This window comes from Monodelphis domestica, chromosome 6, assembly GCF_027887165.1.
Source record: "Monodelphis domestica isolate mMonDom1 chromosome 6, mMonDom1.pri, whole genome shotgun sequence".
Lineage (NCBI taxonomy): Eukaryota > Metazoa > Chordata > Mammalia > Didelphimorphia > Didelphidae > Monodelphis > Monodelphis domestica.
The window spans coordinates 264,094,175-264,114,233 of record NC_077232.1 but is presented as its reverse complement, the minus strand read 5'-3'; the positions used below and the strand labels follow the sequence as shown (position 1 = coordinate 264,114,233).

General features: G+C 39.5%; 1 protein-coding gene across 1 annotated transcript in view; it reads left to right on the top strand.

Annotated features, from left to right (window-relative positions):
* The window catches only part of MTTP (microsomal triglyceride transfer protein), an 81,932-nt gene that overhangs the window by 42,215 nt on the left and 19,658 nt on the right, over positions 1 to 20,059 (top strand). Inside the window, exons 6-13 of the mRNA XM_007495895.3 lie at positions 1,167 to 1,283; positions 1,652 to 1,791; positions 2,440 to 2,590; positions 7,246 to 7,403; positions 11,565 to 11,733; positions 16,137 to 16,244; positions 17,607 to 17,819; positions 19,749 to 19,960. Of these exons, the coding sequence (XP_007495957.1) occupies positions 1,167 to 1,283; positions 1,652 to 1,791; positions 2,440 to 2,590; positions 7,246 to 7,403; positions 11,565 to 11,733; positions 16,137 to 16,244; positions 17,607 to 17,819; positions 19,749 to 19,960 (1,268 nt within the window). The remainder of the gene's footprint in view (positions 1 to 1,166; positions 1,284 to 1,651; positions 1,792 to 2,439; positions 2,591 to 7,245; positions 7,404 to 11,564; positions 11,734 to 16,136; positions 16,245 to 17,606; positions 17,820 to 19,748; positions 19,961 to 20,059) is intronic.

Sequence of the window (20,059 nt, the reverse complement as noted above, 5' to 3'; positions counted from 1 at the left end):
TCCTGATAGAAAATACACAATATATGCATTGTTTCTTTTTAGATGCTTGTCATATTTTTCTACCTGACTTGGGAACTTTGGCTCTAATTTCTGAATTTTGGCTATAATATTCCTGGGAGTTTTCATTTTGGAATATCAGGAAAAGATTGATGAGTTTTTAAGACTTCTGTCTTACTGGATCTAAGATATCAGAGCAGTTTTCCTTTATAATTTCTTGAAATATGATGTCTAGGCTCTTTTACTGACCATGGCTTCTAGGTAGTTCAATAATTCTTAAATTATCTCTCCTTACTCTATTTTCCAGGACAGTTGTTTTTCCAGTGAGATATTTTACATTTTCTTCTGGTTTTATTTTATCATTTTGACTTTGTTATACTTTCTTGATATTTCATAGAGTCATTAACTTCCACTTGCACAGTTTTGATTTTTAAGAAATTATTTTCTTCTGTTGGCTTTTATGCTTTTTTCCCCCATTTGGCCAATTTTGTTTTTTTAAAGGATTCTGGTTTGGACCCACTCAGGAGGGTCCAGAGAAAATTCTGATTTATTTAAGAGTGTTGAGATGAGGGAAAACAGAAGCAGCTAGGTGGCTTAGTGGATAGACAGCCAGACCTAAAGATGAAATATCCTGGGTTCAAATCTGGCCTTAGACACTTCCTAGTTGTGTGACCCTTGAAAAATTACTTAACCCCCGTTGTCTAGCTCTTATCATTCTTCTACCTTGAAACCAATACCTAGTATTGATTCAAGGATAGAAGGTGAAGGTTTTGTTTTTTTTAATCTAGTGACATCCCTTCGAGCCTTTACTTCCACACTTTAATTCAGGCCTTTACTTCCTTTACTTCTAGCAACTTCAGCTCTTAGAATTTGACATGAAGGCAAAAGCTTGCTGACACCCAGCCTGTTATTGGCAGATATTGAAGAAGTAGGAACATATTTTGTTATTCTTTAATTTCTTGTGAAGGTGTAGTGAGATTTACCTGAAGAGCATGGAAATAATAATCATGTGCTAGAAGAAATATACACTTTCATTCCCTCTTCCCACTCTAGTTGACCTAGAAAAAAATCTGATTGCCTAGTAGTAAATCGGGGCTGCGCTTTCTCAAGGCCAAGTAATAAATATTTTCATTCCAAATGAGTTTTACTCTTTTTAAAAAAAATTTCAGGTGGACATTTCTGGGAATTGCAAAGTGACCTATCAGGCCCATCATGATAAAGTGACCAAAATTAAGGCCCTGGATACCTGCAAAACCGAAATGCCTGGATTTACCACCCAGAATAAGGTATGATCCAGCCCTCTTACTTCAGAGGATCTAGATAGCTGTGTTTTGGGGAGAAAAGAGAAAGGAACAAACATTTACTCAGAATCTATGGGCTAGGCATTGTGCCAAGCACTTTGCAAATAATCTCTCACTTGATACTGATTTTACTGAATAAGTATGAAAAGACAGAAGAAGGTAGAGAATGAATGATGGAAGTATTAAGAATACTTCAGTTAATGGAGACTCGTAGCTATGAAGCTGAGATACCTGCCATATAAGCTAAAAAATAGCTATTTTTTTCTTAACTGGATCCAGAAATAACTAAATTGTGTTTTCTAAAAGTTCTTTTCTCTTCTTTCTCTCTCTCCTTGCCTCTTCCCCTTCCCCAGGTTTTAGGCATCAGTTCCAAAGCAGTATCTGTGACCACTTACAAGATCGAAGATAGTTTTGTCACAGCAGTCTTAGCGGAAGAGACCTATGGTTTTAGTCTTAATTTCCTGAGAAAGGCTACAGGCAAAGTAGTATCCAGGTAAGATAAAGAAGTAACAATTTGGAATTTAAAATTTTCTTAATGTTAAATAAAACTTAAATACATTGTTTTCTTCAATTCATTTCTCTGATTGGCACATGTCTTTAATGTGAAGGCTAAAAAATCCTCTTTTACTTTTCTTTTATTTAATTGTGAGAGAGTGACTTTTACTGAAAAAAGGCAAGGACTTGAGAAGAAAGGTGGCCTGGCCTTGGAATCAGGAGGGCCTGGGTTCAAGTCCTGCCTGTGACACATTGGTTATGTGACCTTCAAGGACTGCTGCCTTCTTGGCAGAGCAGATTCTAGTCTGTATTAGTGGAGGAAGCTTCTCCCTCGAGAGTTTCCTATTTCTGTGAAATCACAGGTGCAGGAAAAAAAAAAGAAAAAGAAGGAGGAGGAGAAGAAATTATTTGTTAAGGAAACATGGCAGATATTTCTACTGTCTGGGCTCTATTATTTACATTATGCTGAGCCTATGTTTATTCATGTTATTTTAATTTTTAGATTGTTTGGGGTCAGCAGCAATTCTCATGATGCTGGGTTATAAAGGATGTGAATTCTTTCCCTTGGGTTATTTGAGTGAGCCCTTTCCTGCTCGCTTGGATGTGAATGCTGACCACGAGGGCTTTTTCCTTGCTTGTTATACAGGCAGAAATTGGAGCTGAAGACAACAGCGGCAGGCCCGGGACTGATGCCTGGAAAAAAAGTTGCTGCCGTGGTTAAGGCTGTGGATTCAAATTACAAATCCATGCCCTTGGTGGGGCAGCTCTTTGAGAGCGAGTGCAAGCGATGCCCTTCCGTAAGTACTCAGGGCTCTGTCTGCCCGCTGGAGGACAGGGACAGCCACTCACTCAGCTTCCATTTAAGTCTATATACACTCTTGAGTTCCTCATCGTGTGCGAAGGATTGGGGATCCAAAGATGAAAAAGAAAGCCTCTCCTCAGGGAGACCCAGCATGCAAGAATGGAGAGAGGCCAGGGCCAGAGTGCTAGAGCAGAGAGTCCTAACCTGGGCCTCATGGAGCCCTTTCCAGGAGATCTTGAGCTTGGATAGAAAAAAAATGGCATCTCTATTCTGATGTAATTGATTTCCTTTGTAATTCTATTTTTTATTTTATTTTTTATTTATTTTTTATTGTTATTATCTAAAAGCACTGTTCTGAGAAATGGTCCCTAAGGCTTCCCAGCCCATCTAAGGGGTCTCCTACATGAAAAGATTAAGAGCCCCTCTCTCTTTTTTTTCCAAGTCTCCAAAGAAATTTATTTTACATTAACTTGTTAGAATCTATCAGCCTCTGGCTAAGATGCTGTCATTCCATTTTAAACTCTGGTCTATAATTGTAAACACTATTTTTTGAACTTCGTCCTTTATTTGAAAAAATTTATTTAATTAATTGATTTAGAATATTTTTCCATGGTTACACGATTCATATTCTTTCCCACCCCCTCCCATAGCCAACGAGCAGTTAAGAGTCCCTCTCTGGGAGAGTGACCTAGAGCCCTGCAAGGCCAAGTCACTGGCCCAGGGTCACACAGCCAGCCTGGGTCAGACTTGAGACTTGAATAGAGATCTTCCAGGCTCTGGAAATGGCATTCTCTCCACTCAAATAGTCTGCCTCTAAGCAGAAATAGAAAACATTCACATATGAATGATGATTTCAAGAGGGAGAAAGTGCGGATCCTAGAGGGGATCAGGAAATGTCTCATGGAGAGTGGTAAAGTCCTTTTAGGCTGCCCTTTTAAGGAAGCCCCAGCTGTTAAGGGATGGAGTTGAGGGAGGGATGCATTCCAGATATGCAAAGAGACAGAGGTGGGAGAGAGAATATTGCATGCCAGGAACTGCCAAAAGACCAGTTTGCCTTTAATGAAGGCAAGTACAAGAAGGGAACTTCTTGGAAATAAGATTCAAAAAGCAAGAGGGAGTCAGATCATGGGAATCTTTATTTTTTCCTGGTTGTTATTTTTTTTCCCATGATTACATGATTCATTTTCTTTCCCTCCTCTTTTCTCTCTCCCCTCCCAGAGCCAATAAGCAATTCCACTGGGTTGTACAAATGTTAACACTTGATACCTATTTCCATGTTATTCATTTTTCTTTAGAATATTTTTTCATGGTTATATGATTCATGATTCTCCCCACCATGCTCTTCTCCCCCCTTTCCTGGTTCTGACAAGCAGTTCCACTGGGGTGATACATGTATCATTGTTCAAAATCTATTTCCATGTTATTCATATTTGCAGTAGAGTGATCTTTTAACATCAAAACTTCAATCCTATCCCCATCAAACTATGTGATCAATCATATATTTTTCTTCTGCCTTTCTTTTTTTTTGCACTTATTTACTTATTTTTAATCCTTACCTTATCTTAGAATTATGTGTATTGATTCTAAGGCAGAAGAACAGTAAGGGCTAGGCAACGGAGGTTAAGTGACTCACCCAGGGTCACACAGCTAGGAAGTGTCTGAGGCCAGAATTGAACCCAGGACCTCCCATCTCTGGGCCTGGCTCTCAATCCACTGAGCCACCCAACTGCCCCCTCTTCTGCCTTTCTTCTCCCACAGTTCTTTCTGTAGATGTGGATAGCGTTCTTTTTCATAAGTTTCTCTGGATTGTAATGAGTCATTGCATTGCTGCTAGTAGTAAAATCCATTACATTTAATTGTGCCACATCTCTGTGTTTAATGTTCTCCTGGTTCTGCTCATTTCACTCTGCATCAGTTCCTTGAGTTTCTCCCAGATCATCTAGAAATCCTCCAGTTCATCATTCCTTACAACACAATAGTATTCCATCACCAACAGATACCACAATTTGTTCAGCCATTCCCCAATCAAAGGACAACCCCTCATTTTCCTTTTTGCCACCACAAAGAGTGCAGCTATGAATATTCTTGTACAACCCATTTTTATTATTTCTTTAGGGTACAAACCTAGTGGTGGCATTGCTGGATCAAAGGGAAGGCATTCTTTTAAAGCCCTTTGGGCATAATTCCAAATAGCCTTCCAGAATGGTTGGATCAATTCACAACTCCACCAGCACTGCATTCATTTTCTAGTTGTGCCACGTGCCCTCCAACATTTATTATTTTCCTTTATTGTCATATTGGCCACTCTGCTTGGTGTATGATGGTACCTCAGAGTTGTTTTGATTTGCATTTCTATAATTAGGAGGGATTTAAAACACTTTTTCATGCTATTATGGATAGTTTTGATTTCTTTGTCTGAAAACTGTCTATTCATGTCCTTTGGGGAATGGCTTGATTTCTTGTACATTTGATTTAGTTCCATAAATTAGAGAAATTAGACCTTGGTCAGAGATTTTTGTTAAAAATTTTTCCCCATTCCTTCTAATTTTGGTTGCATTGGTTTTGTTTGTACCAAACCTTTTTCGTTTAATATAATTTAAATTATTTATTTTATATTTTGTCATGTTCTCTATCTCTTGCTTGGTCTTAAATTCTTTCCTTTCCCATAGATCTGACAATATACTATTCGATGTTCTCTCAATTTACTTATCCTTTCCCTCTTAATGTTTAAGCCATTTATCCATTTTGAATTTATCTTGGTATAAGATGCAAGATGTTGACCTAAACTTAATTTTTCCATGGGCATCTTTAAATGCCAAGTTTAGGGGTTTTATTCTCTCTTAGAGATAAATAGGGCAGAGGTGACCTTGAATGTTGTTGAGAGGTGGTGTGTGACCTGATTACATCAATGTTTCAGGAAGATCATTTTGGCAGCTCTGTGGAAGAGGGACTAAAGAGGGAAGAGACTGAAAGGAGAACAATGAGGAGAATGTTTTAATCCCCTGGGTATTAGCTGAGGAGGTCCTGAGGGAGGACAGAAATGTAAAAGAAATGAATGAGTGGGAAAGACGCTCTGGAAGACTGTCCAAGGTTTGTAGACTGACTGGATGTGAGGGTTGAGGAAGAAAGAAGTCTGAGATGCCTCCAGGTTCTGTGTGAGCAGCCAAATTAAAGAAACTTAGAGAAGGAAGAGGTTTTGGCCAAAATATGGGACATATTGAGTTGGAGACGCCTATGGGTCATCCAGGTAGAGCTTTCCAGTAATCAGTTGGTAATGTGGGAATAGAGTTCAGGAGAATGATGGGAGTGGAATATTCAGATTTGAGAGTCATGTACATAGAAATGGACAAGTCAGTGTCGCAATGGATAGTGTTCTGGGCCCTGAGTCTGGAAGACCCGATTTCAAATCTGGCCTCAGACACTCCCTAGCTATGTGACCCTGAGCAAGCCACTTAACCCTCATTACTTTGGACCTTTTTAACCCAGCTCTAACCATCCATAACTCTCAAAACAGCTGAACTTGACTTAATGTGCTTTTTACCACAGAAACAATGCTTCAACCAAAAGCAATTAGAACTATGTTATAGAACAGCCTAGATATCTCCACATAAGGATTTGTAGGTCAGAAAATAATCTACGGTCTTCTGTTTACCAGAAGTCATAAAGAACCAACATGAAACACCTTGACTTCCTATTTGTAGAGAATTAGAATTAAGACATGGAATTGAAAATTATGCTGTCTGATTAATAACATGGAAAACACTTGGGAGCATGAGCATTCTTATGAGATCTGTCACCTTTTATGACATTGTCGTCATTTATAAAAGCTTTAGAGTGGCTGTGCAAAGTCACCTTCAAAAAAAGTCCCTCACAAGGTAAAATACGAAAATCTTATAAATAAATGCTGAAAAACAGAAAATTTCATATTTCTTTAATTGATTACATATACAATTAATATTCAATTTAAAGAATATTTTAAAATCCTTTACTGACCACAACACAATAAAAAATTATCTTCAAGACATTTGAAAAAAATTCAAACTTAAATGGAGAATAAATAATTTAATACTAAAGAACAAGTAGCTTATATAAGCTCTGAGGTGTCATTATAGATGAGGTGGGATACCATGGCTCAGCTGTATGTCCCCTTCAGGATTCAGTTGAAATTTCCATTAAACAACAAGGTGATCTATAAATGAGCGACTACTATATTGGGTTTATTAGGTATGGTAATATTGGTTGAGCATGGTCATTACCATGATAGAATGTATGATCTAATACATGGTCACCATAATCGTGAACAATAACAAAAGTATGTTGTGGGGTATAGAGAGTTTGCTAGCATGATATTACTTATATTACTAAAATATATAAAATAGAATTCATTCTAGGGAAAAATAACCAGCCCTTTGTAATCAATTCTGAGAATGAAACATCACAATGAAGGCACTACATAATATGCCAAACAGTACTGAACAACATAATTTATTTCTTTTGTATTATCATGGAATCTTTTTCTGGGAGATGTGGGTCTCATCTGCTGGCCCAGATCTCCTTTTCTGCCATAGGTATTTAGATGAATGCATTTTTTCTTTCTTGCCTCCTTTATAAAAAATGAAAAAAAAATGACCAGTGGTCATGCTTTTTCAGCTTTCTGAGTTCTGGCAGACTGCAAGAAAGCAACTACAGCCTGACAACCTGGCCAAAGCTGAATCTCCCAGAAGCTTCATTGACCTAATTCATCACCTCCGGGCAGCTAAGAAAGAGGATATTCTTCAGATTCTCAAAAGTGAAAACAAAGAAGTACTGTAAGTCTCTGAAGCACATTATCTGATGCTTTCCTAAAGTCAAAATGAAACTGGAACAGAAGCTTTTTATTTGGTTTATTGTTAAGCAGAGAATTGAACAGAAAACAAAATTAACCACTGACAATTTTGCTTAGTTTGGCACTTTTATCACAATTTTATGACACAAGATAAAAATGTGAAATCATTTGACCAGAAAAGAATTTCATAATAATTGTGCTATATAGCAATGAATCTTGATGGGAAATGCTCGAATCTCTAGAGCAGAAATTAGTCCTGTCCTTGTGCACAAGGAAACAAGCAAAAGGCTTTATTAATGCCACTACTATGTACATAGTAGGTGCTTAATAAATGTTGATTGATTAATAGTCAGGAGAATGTTGGATATGTACTTCTTTTGTTGTTATTGATATTGTCTTCTAGAAGCCTTAAGTGAACTTTATTTAGATCTTAAAAGATTTTGATCTTAGTGGGAAAAAAGGTGAATTCATTTGAAAAATGTAATTTAATTCAAGACATGGAAGGATTAATAAAAAAAAGAATTTAAAGAGTAGTTAAATGTTCCAGCAGACACTGTCTTTGCAGAGACCTAAATGAAACAGTCCCTGCTTTCAAGGAACTTCTGATCTAATGGGGGAAGACAAAACATTAAAAGAACATGTTGGGAATGGAGAGGGAGAAGGCTCCTCCAGGGGTTATGGTGAAAAAAAATTGGGGAGTCCATAGAAACAGAACTGGGAAGAGAATTCATAAGAGTGATTCCTTGGACCCTTCCTTAAAATAGAGATTCCTGCAGGAATTCAATTTTAGGAGGAAGGGCACAAGGACTGGAGGTATGTCCCAGGTTGAGAAGGCCAAAAGAGATGAAGGAACTTCTGGGACAAAAAGGTAGCTAAGGCATGGTTGATGAATGTTTCTTCTTCATCTGCTAGTTCCCCATGTCAGTGAGATCACTTTTTCCAGATGCTATCTTCTCCTCCCTATTGAGACTAATTTTTGAATTCATTTGTATAGATACAAACTATATAATGATTATATAATATATTAATATAATGTAGTATATTATAATACATTATACACAATAATCTTATATACAATATAAATATATTAAATATAATATAAATATATAAATAAATATTATAAATTTAAATATAAAAACATAAAATATATAAATATATCTAAATGTGACATATTCATATTGTATATTATATTATATATTAATACAATATAGAAAATGATAGAAAATAAATAATATATATATGTCTCTATATAATTCAACCCAATCACTAGACCTCTCACTTCCTAGCACCTGTTCAGTCTTTGAATGATACCAGATTAGTCCATTAGCCTGAAACCTAACTGTATTCATAGAATCATTGATCTATGGACAGTAGTTGAATATGTATTTTCCTTTTGACTTTAACCCTTACCTTCCATCTTAGAATCAATATTTTGTATTGGTTCCAAAGCAGAAGAGTGGTAAGGGCTAGGCAATGGGTGTTAAGTGACTTGCCCAGGACCACACAGCTAGGAAGTGTCTGAGGCCAGAGTTGAACCCAGGACCTCCCCTCTCTAGGCCTGACTTTCAATCCATTGAGCCACCTAGGTGTCTCCGTATGTGTGTGTGTGTGTGTGTGTGTGTGTTTAATGAATTGAACAGTTATTTTATTTCTTAGTATATATTTGCAAAAGAAATGAGATATAAGGAACAAACGAAATAGAGTGAATTCAGAACTCTCCTTGAATGATAGAACTTTCAGATACAGTGATAAGCTAAGATGTTTTCCTAACAGAAAAGAAAAAGAAATAGACAAATCTTGTAGAAATTGAATATGGCGACCACATCCTGGCCCTAGCTTTCTTCACACGCTTTAGATTTTCATTTGAATTCTGCCTCTGTCATGTCACTAACTATGTGCCTTTAGCCACGTTCCTGAACCTCCTCGACTCGGTCTCCTCTGTGTAAAATGACAGCAGTGCCTCTTTCTGTATTGTACCTACCTGGTAGGTTAGTGAAGGCCAAAAGACCTCTGCATCCTCGAATGAGCCGTCAGGTACATTTGTATTGATTCAGCCATCAGTCAGACAAGCCCTCATGAAAGGCCAGGTCATGTGCTAAGCAGATTTTCATGCTCCCTACAGTGCGAGTGTGCAATCGTGTGCTATGATATTGCACCAATCAATTTGGGTGCATCTGCTGAGCCTGGGAGGCACAGAGCTATGTGTCTCCCTAGGGGCAGGCAGGCTGGTACCCTTTGGACCAGCAGAGTCCATCTTTCAGGCTTGAAGACTGAGGAAGGACCTGGCTTGATTCATTTTGTTGACTGTCCAAACTTAAGAAAGAGACACAGAAAATGGTAATGATGCCGATTCCCTTCCTATTCGTGTGATTGTGGCCAAGTCATTGAATCTGTTTCCTCATGTAAAAAATGGGGATTACTGTCCCTGCCCACCCTTGCTAGCAGAGTTCTTGTGAGGAATCTCCATATATATATATAAAAACACTTTGAAAACTTTAAAGCCTTTTGTATATATTTGGCATTTCATAAACACATCTGCAGACACCCATGCCCACACTCAAGAACAAACATATGTGACTGTGTTAAGTATACCTACGAACCCACAGAGATTTCCCCTAAGACTCTACCACTAGAGAAGCTGTAGGTCTAGGCCACTGAAGCCATATTGAATGGCATCCCCATATCCCAAGTCCTCAATATATTGGAGTCAAGCCAACAAATATTCATTAGGAAAGAGCCTCCGATGGGCCGTGTACTATACTCAGTGCTGGAATATACACACAACATGTAATGATTTTCCTAAAATAGCCAGTTATCAAGTGAATAACTCCCTTTGAATCTTATGGACATTTCCTTCTTCTACTTCCATATGGTCAGACTCAGCTGGATATTTAGGCATCTGAGGCATGGACACTTGGTTGTTTGAACAGGAAATGAGCAAGGCTGAGAGTGTCAGCTTTCAGTAGTCAGCATTCCATGCAATTTTTTTGCTTTGCATTTACTTTATTTTTTTGTTTATTTAATTAATGAATTTAGAATATTTTTCCATGGCTACATGCATCATATTCTTTCCCTCTCCTCCTCCCACCCCCCTCCCATAGCCAATGAGAAATTCCCCTGGGTTTTACATGTGTTATTGATCAAGACCTATTTCCATATTATTAATATTTGCATTATGGTGATCATTTAGAGTCTATACCCCATGATTCTATCATATATCCCCATTGACCCATGTGACCAAGCAGTTGTTTTTCTTCTGTGTTTCTACTTCCACAGTTCTTTGGCTGGATGTATTCCATGAATTTTTGATGATGGAATATGGGAGTCCAGATAATCCTAAATAATGATAATAATGGCCAACATTTATATAGCATTCAAGGCTGGCAAAAGGTTTTATATGTTTTTCTCTTAATAATGATAGCTCCCATTTATAATGTACTTTAAGGCTGACAAAGCCTTTAGAGTATCTCATTAAATCTTCATATCAACCTTGTTAGGTACTACTATTATCCCCATTTTGCAAATGAGGAAACTGAGGCTGAGAAAGATTTAAGTTGCTAAGATACTGACAGGATTAAAATGCTGTCTTCCTACTTCCAGGTCAGGAGTTAAAATTAATTATACCACCTAACTGCCTCATCATGATCTTAAAATTTCTCATGATGTTTTTTTCCAGTGGATTTACTTTGCTAATTATATTTAGATTCAGTTAATACATTAGTTTGCATTTTTCTGAAGATGCATTATTCAGAACAGATAGGAAAAGAAAGAGAGCCTAAAAGGAAGAAACTGGCCTAGAATTAAGAAATTTGCTGTGAATAAATAACCCATGAGGCAGATAATTAATCAATAGAATAAAGGCTATTAAAGTGCATATCTAAGACTACATGCAATAGTGTGGGTTGAAAAGGGTGAAAATTAGGTTCTTTTTCTTCATGGCTTTTATTTCCCCAGAAAGAAAAAATTCAAATTCTGTGTGTAGCAGAGCTTTTAAATAATTTCCTCAGTGTCCACAGTGAAGATGACTATTCATGACTTAGCCTTCATTTATTTGGGAAGCATTTGTTATTCAGATACTCTGTGGCAAACAGGCACTGTGCTAGGTCCTGGGAACACCAATACAGTGAACAATTTTTTCTTACAGGCCTCAGCTGGTGGATGCCGTAACATCTGCTCAGACGCCAGATTCTTTGGAAGCCATACTGGAGTTTCTGAATTTCAAAAGTGAAAGTGATATTATTCTCCAAGAGCGCTTTCTTTATGCCTGTGGTTTTGCTTCCCATCCCAGTGAAGCACTCCTAAAAGCTCTGCTTGTAAGTACAGAAGGATAGTGGGAATTTGTGGGAGAGGAGTAAGTGGGGGCAAAGCACACTTACTGCAATGAACAGAATGAATACTTTCAATCAAAGAATGAAATGGAACCTGAATTACTGAAAGGGTCATGTGAAGTGATGTTCTGATAGCTTATTTTCTTCAACTTCTAACTTCTTATTAAAACTCCTTTGGAGTGTTCCATAAGGATAGGGGCTGGACCTGTGATTTCAGGGATGTAAGGGCCTTGGGGTGAGGAAACTCCCTCTATGAATTCAGCTTAGCGCTTTTCCTAAAATTTATTTTCTTAGAGATTCATCCCAGGGGGTTCCAGGAGATTAATAAAGGAATTAGATTTGAGATCTGTCCCTGGAGGTGGAGTGGAGATGACAATTGGGCATTTTTGCCCAGCTCACTCAATACATTTCCTCTATAACAACTTAGAAAACACAGCAGAATGAATTCTGATGGGGCAAGCCAAGAAAAAAACCCAACACAGCAAGTCCTTTTTCCAGCACAGGGCAGCTTAGGAAGATAGAGAGGCCTGTGAACATGGGCTAGCCAAAAGCATAGCAAAGAGGCAGCAGTGGCAACAGTAGGGAGCAGTCTAATGCTCAGGGATTGTAAGGGGGCTGAGACTAAACACTAGAGCTGGAAGCACCAGGCAGAACAATATCCCAGGAGATCCCTGAATCAATAGGGGGAAAAGGAACAAGTGGGTGCCAACTGGCAGTTCTTTCACCCATTATCCAGGTCTAAATCAAAAGTGAAAGAGGTTCTAGCTGGATACAAAGCAAGGAACACATTTCAAAAACAGCTCTATGGCATTGAGCCCAAGAGCAGAGGGGAGCTTATTTCTAACTTCTAGATTTATACGTGAATCTGCAGTGGAATAACTATGGGCAGAAAACCAAGATGAAAGGGGAGTCAAGAATTTTGATTTCTCCAAACTACAGAGCTTCCCAATGGGATAACAGTAACTGAATCCAGCAATAATCTACTGACATTCAACCACACATAATCCATCAGTTCCAAACCTGGACTAGGAACTTGCAGAGCTCATACTAGGAGGGCAGTGAACAAACCCTACTGTAGAAGCATCAAAAACTTTCAGGCTCCCAGACTGAGCTATGACAGTAATAGAAAGACATAAAAAGACGAAGTTATGGACCAGGCATTTGTCCCAGGAAAGAATCCAGAGCCCAACTTTAAGATAAAGCCCAAAATCAAGAACCAGTCTAGAAGAATGAAAAGAAAAACAAAACAAAACAAAACCCAAGAAAAGAACCTGACCATAAAGGGTTACTATAGAGACATCAAAGTTAAGAGATGATGGCTTGAAAACATCTATAAACAAAGCCTCACAGAAAAGTTCAGATTGACCATAAACCCAACAATAATTCTTAGAAGAGTGTTTTTTTTAAAGAGCAAAACATTAATTTAAAAAACAAAATAAGAATTGTAAGGGAAATGAGATGGGGGGATGAGACCTATGCAATAAAAACATGAAAATAGGATTAACAACTTTGTAGAACAAGTACAAACCATTACTAAAGAAAGTAAATCCTAAAAAAATAGAATTGTGGGGGGCATCAGGGTGGCTCATGGATTGAGAGCCAGGCCTAGAGACTGGAGGTCCTAGGTTCATATCTGGCCTCAGACACTTTCTAGCTGTGTGACCCTGGGCAAGTCACCTAATCCCTATTGCCTAGCCCTTACCACTCTTCTGCCTTGGAACCAATATATAGTATTGATGATTCTAAGATGGAAGATAAGGTTTTTTTAATTAGAATTGTACCTAAAGAGGTACAAAATTTACTGAAAAAAATTAAATAAAAACTTTTAATTTGGAATTGGTCAAACAGAAGCAAATACCTTTATGAGACATTAAGAAAAAATAAAAAAGACTAAAAAAATAGAAGAAAGTATGAAATATCTCATAGGAAAAACAACTAACCCAGAAAACATATTGAGGAAAACTAATCTAAGAATCAATAGGTGAGGGGACAGCTGGGTGACTTAGTAGAGTTAGAGCTAGGTATAGAGACAGGAGATCCTAGGTTCAAATCTGGCCTTAGACACTTCCCAGCTGGGTGACCCTGGGCAAGTCACTTAAACCCAATTGCTTAGCCCTTAGCACTCTTCTGCTTTGGAACCAACATACAGTATTGATTATAAGATGGAAGGTAAGGGTTAAAAAAAAATCAGTAGGCAACTGAAAGCTTTGGCCAAAAAAAGAGCCAAGACATTACATTGCAGGAAATTTTAAAGGAAAATGACTTAGACGTCTTAGAACCAGAAGGCAAAGAAGTCAAAAGAAAAGTTACTTCCTTAAAAAAACTTCAAGATAAACACTCTCAGGAATATTCCAGTCAAAATCCAAAACTCCCAGGTAAAGAGGAAAAAACTAGAAATAGAAAGAAAGAAAGAATTCAAGTACTATGGAATCATGGGCAAAATCACACAAGATTTAGTATAAAGAAACAAAGGACTCAGAATATGATATTCCAGAAGGCAAAGGATTTAGAATTACAGCCAACTATACCTATTCAGCAAAAATGAGTATAATCCTACAAAAGAAAAATGGATATTTAATAAAATAGTGAACTTTTAAGCATTCCTGGTGAAAAGACCAGAGCTGAATAGAAATTTTGACATTCAGATATAGGACTCAAGCAGAAGATAAACATGAGAAAAATCACAAGGGACTAAACAAAGATAAACTGTTTATATAGCTCCGAACTCTGTGCTACGTTCTGTATTAAGCACTTCACAAATAGTTTTTCATTTGGTCCTCACATCGACACAACCCTGAGAGGTAGGTGTTATTATTATCCCCATGTTACAGATGAGGGAACTGAGTCAAATAGAGGTTAAGTGATATACCCAAGGTTTTATAGTTAACATTATCTGAGACTGAATTTGAACTCAGATTTTCTTAACTTCAGGGCCAGTACTCCTGCTAGCTACCTAAAAAGCAGATTGAAAATAGTCTAGTATGAATTCAAACATCCTCACGTGGTTTTAACCAAATCTAAGTACTCAAATGGATTTTTAATTTCATTGCTTCAGAAATCCTCTCCACAGATGCAGGTCTCAACCCTTCTGTGGCTGCCCATCCTGCACAGATCTTTGCCATGTTCTTCCACCAGTTGGCCACAAGAAGGCATACTCAATGTTCAATGCTGTGGGGGTGGTGGGAGCTGCAAGCAAAGAACTCAGGCTTATTCCTTGCTCTTACCACATGGCCAGCCCATTGACCAATTGTTCATTAATTTTTTTGATGACATCTTTTGTGCAGTTCTTTCTTCATAAGACCTGGTTTGCATGGTAACATGCAGCATGTCCTTGACTACCATTCAGTTTCAGTTCTTGAGAGACTGTAGTGTTCCTTCACTGACCACCATAAATGACACAAATAAGAAAAAGAGATCATTTCATAAAATCATCTCCGTTCACAATAAAAAAAAAATGTGTTCTTCATCAGGAAACATTCATGGGCCTTGTATTCCTGAAAATGGTACTGTTAGATAAGTCAGATAAGTCAGCTCTGGTTCAAAGATGCTTTCAGGGCCACAATTGGCTATTCTGATGCCCAGGGCAAGACCACCAAATGTATTCTTTCATGGATCAGCCAAAAGGTGCCTTCAGATAAATGTTAAAAAAAAAACAAAAAAACAGGTTAGGTTGGGGGGAGGGGGAGAGAAGAGAGAGACCTTGGGGAAATAACTTGTGCCTTGGAATATCAGGCTCTCCAGGGGGAAAGGGAGACAAAAACCCCAAGACATTGGCTTACAAGGCTGCTACTGTCGGGGGGACTGGGAAATATTGGGCCAGAAAGAAGCTCAATGTGATGGGCCCCTCGAGGAAGGAAAATGCACATCTGGTAGTATTGTATTTTATTGTATTTTATTATTTTTAAACCCCTACTTCCATCTTAGAAACAATAGTGTGTATTGGTTTCAAGACAGAAGAGCAGTCAAAGCTGGGCAAGGGGATAAAGTGACTTGTCCAGGGTCTAGGGAGTGTCTGAGGTCATATTTGAACCCCGGATCTCCTGGTTCTAGGCTTGGCTCTCTATCCACTGAGCTGCCTTCTAGGGTTGTGCTTTAGCAATTTTTCTCTCTTACTGCTGCTAGTCCCAATGGGTTTCACCTCTTGAAGGAACTCAAGAGCTACCTGTCATCAGAGGCTTCCAAATGGTGGATCCCTGGGACAAAATACAAGCTGCTCCACCCTCGTTTGGACTCTGGAAAATGTTTTAGGGGTCCTAGAGCATGGAGCTGAGTATTTTGGAGGAGAAAAACATTTTATTCTGATAAAAGAGTATCCATTTCTCTACCTGTTGAGGTCCTAGAGAGAAATATAACTGTATTACTAACATTTCTTTCCCTCTGGCTAACAGAAGACATTCAAGAATCCCATTGGAAGCAATGACATCAGAGAAACAGTTGTCATCGTCATTGGTGCCCTCATCAGGAAACTGTGCCAGCAGGAAGCCTGCAAAGCCCCAGTAAGTGGCCCTCAGTTTGATGATTTCTTGAACAGTCTGTCAATCAAACTAGAGTTTGTTTGATATTGTTTACTACAACCCCAACCTAATTAAGTAGGGCCTTCAGTACAGTTCTCTTCCTAGACGTAGATAAACTTCATGAGAAGTCAACCCAATGTAAATTCCATTTTCACGCTGGAAATCTTTTATTTAGTTACTTCTAATTACTTAGAAACTACATACATCTTTGATCTGTGCATTTTGGTTTCATATGATAAAAGCCTCTCCATTTTCTTGGGAAGTCTGCCAACTTTCTGTTTGTTTGTTTTTCCATTTTCTTCTTTAAAACCTTTACTTTCTGTCTTAGAATCAATACTATCAGTTCTAAAGCAGAAGAATGGCAAGAGGTTGGCATTTGGAGTTGAGTGACTTGCCCAAGGTCATGTAGTATCCAAGACCAGACTTGAATCTGCAGCTCACTTTTTAAAAATTAAAATGTTACTGATTCCTCTTCCTTTATATCATAATAATTTCTGAATACAGTGAATCTTTCCCACACTGCCACATGGACATGACCCAGCCAGTGAGCCTTTCTTTGTAAAAGGAATTAAATGGCACAGTGAGTATAGCCTAGCCTCCTGTAAAAAATAGACTCGAATACATCTGAATCTTTACACTCCTCATCCCTATTCCCAGTGGTTCAACAACAACAACAAAAAAACAAGAATGTTTCATTTTCTTGTTTCTTCTTCAGAGCCAGGATTTGGCAGGCTACTTATATAGTATTTTGGGTTTTGTTCACATTTTTATTACTGTGCATCTCATTATTTTATTGCATATCAGCTCATATCATCCTATGTTTATTTGAGTTCACTTTTTATTTTTGTCTAATAATATTCTGTTTTATTCATATACCACAGTATATTCAGCTCTTCTCCAATTGATGAGGACCTACTCTCTAGCTTTTTGCTAAGATAAAAAAGTATGCTCTGAATATTTAATTATAAATGGTATTTTTCTGTCTGTCTTTTCTGGGATATACATGGAACCAAGGGCTATGAACAGTTCAGTGAATTTTTTTCACAGATTACAAATTGTTTTCCAGAATGTTCAGAATAATGCACAGCTTCACTAAAAAATATGACTATACCTCTCTGTTCACAGTCTTCCTCTGACTGTTTCTGTCTTTTTCCCCAAAACTTGACATTTTGAGAGAGAGAGAGAGGGAGGGAGAGAGAGAGAGAGAGAGAGAGAGAGAGAGAGAGAGAGAGAGAGAGAGAGAGAGAGAGAGAGAGAGAGAGAGAGAGAGAGAGTGCTTATGTACCTCATATCTTCTCTGACCCACTGTATGCATTCCTGAAATGGTGCCCGTGTTCTCTTTAGGCAGTGGTGGAAGCCAAGAAACTGATCCTAGGAGGTCTTGAAAAAGCAGAGAAAAAGGAGGACATTAAGATGTATCTGTTAGCTCTGAAGAATGCGCTTCTTCCTGAAGGGATCCCATTGCTGCTGAAACATGTGGAATCAGATGATGGGCCCATCAGCCACCTGGCAGCAACATCTCTTCAGCGATATGAAAGCTCTTTCATCACCAATGAAGTAAGAATGTTTACTGGATGCCACCCCCCCAAAATTCCCCAAAGATTTAGCCCATCAACTCCAACTACTCCTCATTACATCTGGGATCAAATGCCAACCATTCTTTTGAGTTTAAGGCCCTTCACAACATGATTCTAGCCCACCTCACCAGACCTATTCCCCATCATTTCCCTTCACACACTAAGGTCCAACCAAAGTGTCCTTCTCTCTTCCCATCTCCTACCTCCATACCTTTGCACAGGCTTATGCCCCATGCTTGGAATGCCCTCCCTTTTACTCTTCCTCCTCTCATCTCCTGCTTCCTTCAAGGCTAGCTCCAGGGCCACCCTCCTCTATTAGCCCTGATATTCATGGGCCCTCATGTGAGTTTGTGTGTATTTTACATATACTTATTTCTATATATTTTGTTTCCCTGGACAGTGTGAGCTCTTTGCATACAAGGAAATTTTTGTCTTTGTATCATTAACATCTGGCATGTTGCTTGGCATATAGTGGGTGCTCTATAAATGCTTGTAAATGGAATTTAAGTGAAATGTAAACCACTCTTCAATTTTTTTTTATTCAAAGTAATTGTCTCTCCTGTGTATTACAGACAGTTCTCATTTTAGACTCTCCTCACCCCAGGCTCCATGTTTTTAATCCCCTCTTTGTCCCACCAGCAGCAGAGTCACAGGCCGTTGTGTCACCTCATGCGGGCCATGCGCTCCTGAGCACTGATCCCGGTGCTTCAGAAGGAGATGCTCTCCAATGGCCTTGCCCCCTAACGCCCTTGGCCTTCTTCACACATGGCCAATAACCTAAAATATAGCCTGGACTTTAAAAATAATTTAAATATAGATTTACTATCATTTTTATATATTAAATATGGGCTTAAAAAAGCAAATGATGACAGAGTGGATTCGGCTGAACACACATTTATTCATTGCCTGGCCCTGCGTGAGGCACCAGAAATGGAAATACACAAACAGAACAGCCCCTGCTCTCCAGGAGCTTTTGTTCTAGTAGGAATACGACACATGTACACAGAAGGAAATAGCCAGATCTGTACAAGGCCTCAGGGCTGCAGAGGGGCACAGACCTCACTTCCGGGCCTGGAAGGAAGCAAGGATTTCCCCGCTTCCCCCAAACCCTCTCGTTTGCCAAGGATCGCTGGCTTTTGCATCCCTATCACGCAACTCTCCCGTCCCAGTCCCAGACTCTCCCCTCTCCAGCCCATTCACCCCCCAGAGTCCGCCGGTGTCACCCCTGGCTCGGCGAGCTTCAGCCTCCACCCGGGGGCTCTAGGAGAAAACCAATCTTTCACAATGTGGACCCCACAAATTGTCTTCTCGGCAAACTGCCCTCCTGGCCCCGTCGTCGGTCATGAGTCTCCCCCGAGCTTAGGGCGTTCTTCCTCCCTGCGCCACTTAGAATCCCCAGGAGGAGGCAGTCACTAGGATCATGACGTAGGGGATTTGCCCTTCCAAGAGGGAGAGCCGCTCCGTCATCTGAGACTGGGCTCAAGGAGGAGAGAGCGGGCAATGGCGAAGGGGGGGGGGGGAAGTGCGGAATTGAGGGATGGGGGATTGCGGGGTTTCAGCAATGAGTATGTTGAAATTGTCCGCCGAGAGTCGGGGAAGAAGGGAGATGGGGAGGATAATGAGGCGGGGAGAGGTCTGAAGAGAGTCCAACAAGGAAGAGTAAAAGGATTGGTATGAAGCAGTGAGGGCTCGGGATCAAACACCACAACTTTCTGCTGGTCCCAGTCAGAAAAAGTAGCGCGCTTTTCTTGCCCAGAGAAGGTGGGAGAGACCCAGGGTTGGCTTTTAGACAAGGCTGAGCCAGATTGAACAAAGGGGCACGCAAAACGCCGTCCAAAAGCCTCGAACGTAAATCTAAGGTGCAAAAGGCCAGGTCGGCCCGGACTAATGCAGATCCCCCTGTGCCCAGGTGAAGACGGTGCTGAACAGGATCTACCACCAGAATCGGAAGGTCCATGAGAAGACGGTGCGCACCACCGCGGCGGCCATCATCCTGAATAATAACCCTTCTTACATGGAAGTCAAAAACCTTCTGCTTTCTATCGGCGAGCTCCCCAAAGAAATGAGCAAATACATGCTTTCTGTGATCCAGGACATCCTGCGCTTTCAGTCGCCTGCCAGGTAGAGTATCCCCGTCTGTCACCAGTAGGACGTTTGCGGTATCTCATTGCCCAGAACCAAGTCTGCTGAGCTTCTGCTGGAGAAGAATCCCACCTCCCC